The sequence below is a fragment of the Plectropomus leopardus genome, chromosome 22 (genome assembly GCF_008729295.1).
Source record: "Plectropomus leopardus isolate mb chromosome 22, YSFRI_Pleo_2.0, whole genome shotgun sequence".
Lineage (NCBI taxonomy): Eukaryota > Metazoa > Chordata > Actinopteri > Perciformes > Serranidae > Plectropomus > Plectropomus leopardus.
The window spans coordinates 2,867,079-2,874,175 of record NC_056484.1 but is presented as its reverse complement, the minus strand read 5'-3'; the positions used below and the strand labels follow the sequence as shown (position 1 = coordinate 2,874,175).

Sequence of the window (7,097 nt, the reverse complement as noted above, 5' to 3'; positions counted from 1 at the left end):
CTTTTCAAGGTTTTCCATGACCATGGGAACCCTAAGATAAGAAACAAGGACACTTCGGTGTGTATGAAACTCGGACATAAAGCAGCTTTTAGGAAATCCTGTCATCCCTAGAGACTGTAATATTGTCTGTTAGAGCATTTTTGTAGCGTGTAAAAACAAAAAACAAGTCTGTTAAATTGTAAAAGAATAAAACAGGCAAAGTAAAGCTTTGAGTTGATGCTTATTCTTGCTTTTATTCAAATAAACAAGCTTAAAATGACAAGAAAAATAAATTAAGTTAAATTAATCATAAATAAAAAAATACATAAATAAATATAACTCAGTTAAGTGACTGGAATGAGAAATACTTAAATACCACTTAACTGTGTTACAAAACAACAACACAAAAACAAAACCAAAAAACAGTTATGCAGCACCTTCTGTTAATCAGAGCTATTGATAAAGATGATGTCATCAGCGTCCTTCAGCAGGAGCGGAGTGGGCGTGGCCACACTGGGGGCTGACAACCACAGAGGCCGCCTGGTAGACCTCTTTGAACTGAGCGAGGGCTTTTCTCTGAACCACGGGGTCGTCAATCTGCAGAGACGCAAAATTTATTGAGAATTAATATTAATTTATAATAATATAATAATCCAGTTATTTACGTCAAAATTTATAAAGTCAGAAAATTAAATAAAAAAAATAAATAATAAGCAGCAAGTACCGGGTTTGCAGTTACTGCACATTTTCATGGGAAAAATTTAAAAAAATTTTTCTATGACTTTTTAAGGAGCTATAATATTTTATTTTCTTGCCCTGCTTGGCCGTAATTGTAACTTTAGCTTGTTGGGAGAGCTAAACGTGCAAAATAAAATTAAGACAAATACGTGTACTAAACAAACATCAGTGCATGTTAGACCTGTGTTACATCAGCAGCTTCTGAGAAAAATAATTTCATTGCACAAAACAAAATCCCATGAATTTTCAAAAACTTTCAATGTTTTTCACCAAATCCATTACTTTTATTTCCAAGACTTTGAGGCGAAACGGCCATCGATGCTCCTTATAGGTTGTTTTTTGTGACTATATAATAGCTTCACAAAATGTATATTATTTAAAAAAATAAGAAGAAGAAAACAAAATATTTAAATATAACTTAGGCACTCTTCATTTTTTATGAGAGGGGAGGTGGTGATCATTTTTGTAAACAAAATACTATGACTTTGATTGAATTTATTCAGTTAAATTATATCTCCTGTCAATTTTATCTCCAAACATGAGGTTTATCTGACGCTTCAAAGCCTTCTTATGCTGCCAAAGATAAAATGCTATAGGAAAAAAGCTCAATACTGTATTTATTTATTATTTTGTTTGACTAAAACTTGCAAATAATAAAACATATTCAGTCTAAAACTAAAAATGGAGGTATGCTTTCTGTGTTGGGGGGCACAAAAAAGTTAAAAATATATATTTTTGCCTCATTATTTGTCTTTTCTGGTGGTTTTAAGAGAGTATTTTTGATTAAAAAAATATACGTTTTATTTTGTTTTAGCCCAAAACTATGCTAGGATACTGTTTGACAAAAGCTACAATGACTAGTTTGTTTTTATAAAATGAAACTACATATTTGTGTGTGGGTTTTGGGGGGGGGGTTTGTAGTTTTTTTTAGATTTACATCTTTAGTAAGAACCGGTGAGCTCAGAGCCACAGACAGGAAGTCAGGCAGTATTGAGAGACGGACTAACAGATTGCTGTTTTTTGTTGAAAACATAGAATAACACCTTTTTCCTTTTATTTGTTTGAGGAAAATGTGTTTTTATTGACTGACTGACAATATCTGAAATTTTGCAAAGTGCATGAGAAACACAGCTCAGACTTGAACACGACAGCATCACTGTGTGGCAGTTTCCATTTCTTCAGAAAAACACCACAGAAACAAAACTTTCACAGACACATGAATTAAAAAGAGAGTGAACTTCAGGTCAACTCTCACCTCACTAAATACGTTTAGTTTCATGAGAAGAAATTCAGTTTTTTATATGATTAGAAACAACAGCTGAGCAACCGTTTACCCTTTGAAACCTGAACAAACTGGCTCGATTTCTTTTAAAAACACGGGAAGAGGGCAGGGCCAAAAATTAATTTAAAAAATAGATAAATAAAACTAAAAACAAAAAAAGTACCTGAATATAAGAAAAGGGAAAACAACTAAAAATAAATAAATAAATAAAATAAAATAAAAAAGAAAATGAACTTGATAAATCCATAAAGATAAAAATTTAAAAAATTCTGTAACATGATTTCAGATATTTTCCCCTTGTCTTTTTTCATCATATCTAATAAACCCATCCTGCAAATTCCTCATTTTCTCCTTCACCTTTCACCTTTTGATTATTTATTTATTTGCAGTTTACGGGACATTTCTAGCAAGCAGCTAATTATGTTTTTTCCTGTGTTTCTGAGAGAAATCAAACCAACTTTCACAGTTTCAGAGGTTTAAATGTGACTGGAAGCTGTTTTTATATGTTGATACAGATTCTAAAGGGTTAAAGTAAACAACTTTTCATTGTTCGTTCATTTATTTTTGATGATTTGGGGATTTGTAAAATAGAGCAAGTCCCGTCATCATAATTTTGAAAGCCTTCAAAGGAAGACTGAGATGACGGACTCTGAATGATGTTAATTCAAAGAGACGGACGGACGGACGGACGGACGCGTTGGTGTAACTCACCTTTATCATGTTCAGCTGGCTGAATAGATCCTCTTTCTCGTGGCTCGGGTGGCTCAGGTGTGCCCTGAGCTTCTCCATGTCCTGCTGGAGCTTCTTCACAACCGTCTTCACCTTGGACGTCTGCTGTTCGGACAGCTCGTCCAGCAGATGGACTCTGGTCTTGTCGTGCTGCAGGATGCTGGAGAAGATTCGAGTGTAGACGTCCAGAGTGGCGTTCATCAGAAGTACTTTTCTCTGTGGACGAAAAGAGGGAAAGTTTCAGAGTCAGTACAAAGGGACGATCCTGAAGTTTTGCTATAATAATGATAACTGTGCAAAACTGGACTTTTAAAGCACATTTTCACTCTGAAAACACAAAGTGCAAAAAACAAGTTTTAGGCAAAAACAAAACCGTCAACTGATCATGAAAAAAAAATCTATTAAAAATAAAAATCCATAAAATAATATTAGCATGAAGAACAAACCAATAAAAGATATCGGCACACGTGAGTCAGATCTGATTAAAAAATGTTAAAATAATTTCAATAAAATAGTAATACTAAAAGAAGACTATTAAAAGATGATAATACCAGTAAAACCAACAAAATAAGATAAAATAATAGATATTTATTACCAATAAACCAGTAAAAAAGTTAAAACACGCCTAAGTTAAAACCAATAAGATAAAATAAAACAAGTTCATCATGAGGTTTTTTTGAATAGTAGAAGTCCAAAAAAACCTTCAGTCTTAGCTCCTGGACAAAATCTAAAAAGTCAAATTAGCCCAAAAGTCCGTATTTTTTAAATTTATCAAGAATGTCATTGTATGCAGTGTCAGAAATTAATGAGCACCACTTTTTCTTTTTTCTTTTAAATAACAATGTTAATATTGTTAGAAGTTGAGCAAAATTAGTAGACAGAGTGTAAGACTTTTGTGTACCTGGCAGGAGGTGTTGATGCTCTTGATGATCGAACTGAAGAGCGGATTAGCCCCAATTTCTGGCTGTTTCAAATTCTGCAACACATAAAAAATAAACACATTTAAATATTTGTATTTCTCTTCTCTTCAAAAAAAACAAAAAAAAACAAAGAATCTCATTTGCATCAGTATTCAGATTAAATATTTTGCAAAGATTTGCCCCGCTGCATGAACCATTAACCCGACAGGACACCTGATGTATCATGAGATGAGTATCACACCCAGCCTTTTTATATATAAAGCAACATTATCCAACTTTTGGTTAAGTTTCATTCCCAGGCTGTGGGAATGAGATTCAACAATCAACTAAAAGTTGCATAATGTTGCTTTGGAGATAAATTAAAATGCAGACTTTTAATTATGCCAGTGGGATGAGATAATCTCAATAATGTAGTTTCTCTAATATCATCACACAATGATTTTTTACAGGATTAAATATATGGCTATGAAATGTCAAAGAAGCCATGGTGGTGATTTTTGATTTTTTTTTTTTTTTTTTTGTCTTGTAAAGGTGCTTCTTGTAATCATTATCAGTAAGTGTATAAGTTGATCATTTTGAGCTGTTGGAAACCACAAAACACTATCAATGTCTATCACAGGAAATTTATTTTTTTATGCAGTTGCGTCTCCAGAAACAAGTAATGGTGTTACTTGCCGTCAATGACTAAGAGATTCTGTTATAGATAACACTGCAGATTTTATCTAATGATCACATTACACATGACTTATGATAAATGAGCATCAGCTCAAACCACAGACAAATTAGTTTCAGTTCAACCATTTTGAGATATGCAAACGTGTCAGATCACAGTCAAATAGATTTGTTTATGATAATGCTTTAATATGGGTAATAAAGTCATTTGTGCATAAAATTGTATAAATGAAAGCGAAAGCCTCCATCACTGCAGTGGATGTCTGTGATTTTAATCCACTGTGAAACTGTCATTTGTAGGTCATAGAGGCCTTGCAGAACAGCGTAAACAACACTACAAAACACCTTAAAAATGCTTAATTCAGCTCTCATTTTGTGCACACACCCCTTAATGTAGACTCAAATTTCAACTTCTGTGTAATTAAAAGACAAGTTCCTTGTATTAGGGTTAATTACTATTTTGAAAGAGGTGCTCTCTTTTATCATTTTGACCATGTATTGCTCCTACCCGCCTGCATGCACTATTGTATTATGGATTTTTAATACTTTGCTGAGCTTGAGCGAAGCCAAAGACAAATTTCCAATGAGGTGGACAATATCTAAAATCTATCCATTTAAACAAACCTTATAACTTGCATTCACATCCTTAAATAACAAGCTGTTGGAAAATTAAAGAGGATCTAAAATGAAGCCCTGAGGAACACCACAGGGAAACTCACCAGCACATCTGCGATGGAGTCGGGGGTTTGGTTTAGGTTCCGGACGCTCAAATGGCAAGGAAGCCCAGATGCCAACACAACTCCCAGTAAGACCAGCAGACACAGTGAACCACAGCTCGAAGACATATTGGACGACTAATTTAAACTAAATTACCGTTGATTGTTCTGCAAAAAGCGTGTCCTCTGAGAAAGACTGAGAGGGTTAAGAGTGATGATGCGTTGGCAAGTCACTGATGCTCTCTGTTGACCTGTGGTTCTCTTTATACAGCTGTCTGTATCCCTGTCTGTGTCATTATGTGTCGTCGTGCCGGTGTGGTTGTGCATCACTGTGGTCTGTGGGCTTTCAGCAACAGCATCAGAAACAGCAGCATCGACAACAGTTTTCCTCTAAAACTCACTCTGCTGCTGCTAAACCTGCACACACAGGAGACTCCCTGGTCAGGTTTCCATTCGCTTCCGAATAATGAGGAGACTCTCTGGTCAGAGTGGTTTAACTGGAGGAAGACTAGTTCATCAAAAAAAAGAAATTACCAAGAAAATTTGTGTGTGTAGTGCAAACCCACCCACCCTCAGGTTCACCATTTGTGCCAGTAAAATCAGTAAGGTGTGTGTGTGTGTGAGGTTCAAAGTGTGCATAAAACCTCATGTAAGTTTATGAAACTATACCGACCTGTTTGCATTTTGGATGCATGCTTTTGTGTATGTAAATGTTTGCATGCACTGGGTGTCTGCAGGTACTTCTTAACGTGCCTGAAAGAGCATTTAATCCTCTTACATTAACATGCATACTTTACTGCTTTTATTATGTTTTCTTAAGCTCAAATGGTTAGTGAGTTAATAGATCAATTCTTTGACTGAAAATAATCTGATAATCAGTTGATTGTGTAAGAAATTTTTGCTGTTTTGTAAACGGAATAGCCTTTTAGTTGGTCAAACAAAACATTAAAAAATTAGACATTTAAAAATGTTTGATTGAACATACATGGTATGTTCATGCGACTAAAACTAGATTTTTAAAATACAAGTAAACATGTTAGTCTGACTGAAAGCGTACTTAGTCGAATATCTCTAAGTCGGACGAACACACCGAGAATATTGCAGTTGGGTATTGATTTACTCTTTAATGTATACACGTCAGTCGTACCTGAACTGGCCAATGTGCTCTGTACATGCTTTGGTCAGGAAGTGAACGAGCATAAATTTGTAGAAGAAAGGTGGAAAAAAATAAAGAGCGACATAAAGGGAAGAAAACAAAACAAGGCAAGATATCAACCTAACTTGTTTGGCATGTGACATAAAGGTCAACCAGAATAATGGCTTTCAGTGAGGCAACAAGTCCTCAGATCTCCTACTTAAGAAATATTAATAATAACCCAAAAATAAGTATCATCCAATAGAAGTGAAAGTCCTGCATGCTATATTGTATCTAGAAGTTTTATCAGCATCACATACTGAAAGCATCCAAAATGACTCATTATGCATTTTTGGTTTTATGGGTTTGTTATCACTGATGCGTTAATGTGAATGCAACATTTCAATGTTGGTCGACCTGTGTAAATGCATTCCTTGAAAAAAAAATTTAAGCTGCAAAGATATCATCACACCATCTGAAACAAATGTTCCACCATTACATAAAGACACAAGTGTGTCATTTCAATACATCACATGCAGTAATAGTGGAAAGACGCAGCACATCTTGTGGCTGAACGGTAGTTTCAGTCTGAAGGTGTGTGGACCCCCAAAGCTGTGATCTTTACGTGCTGAATTAGTGAAGTGTAGCAGAGTCAGGAAAAAAAAATCTCTATTCTGTGGCCCACTTGCATGTCCTACTTTTACCTCTACCCCTCATTTTTCGAGTGCCATCTTGCCCCTCATAACAAAGTTACAAGCCGTAGTGGTTTAAAACCTCTCCTATGAAATGGGAAAACCCTTCAAGACCCTGATATGTCATAAGTCAGCTCATCCTGAAGTTGTCAGACACTGCCACTTTTGCCGTGATTTCAGTGTAAGATCCAAACGCCATCTTTCCCGGCTGTATGATACGCCGCTGGACATCAA

General features: G+C 35.2%; 1 protein-coding gene across 1 annotated transcript; it reads right to left on the bottom strand.

Moving 5' to 3' along the window:
* Window positions 1–453: 453 nt before the first annotated feature.
* LOC121961671 (interferon gamma 1-like) lies at window positions 454–5,246 on the bottom strand. Its single transcript, XM_042511740.1, has 4 exons — window positions 5,040–5,246; window positions 3,630–3,704; window positions 2,711–2,944; window positions 454–576 (listed from the first exon to the last, which is right to left on the bottom strand). Exons 1-4 carry the CDS (start codon window positions 5,163–5,165, stop codon window positions 454–456), a joined length of 558 nt encoding a protein of 185 aa, XP_042367674.1. The 5' UTR covers window positions 5,166–5,246.
* Window positions 5,247–7,097: the final 1,851 nt, after the last annotated feature.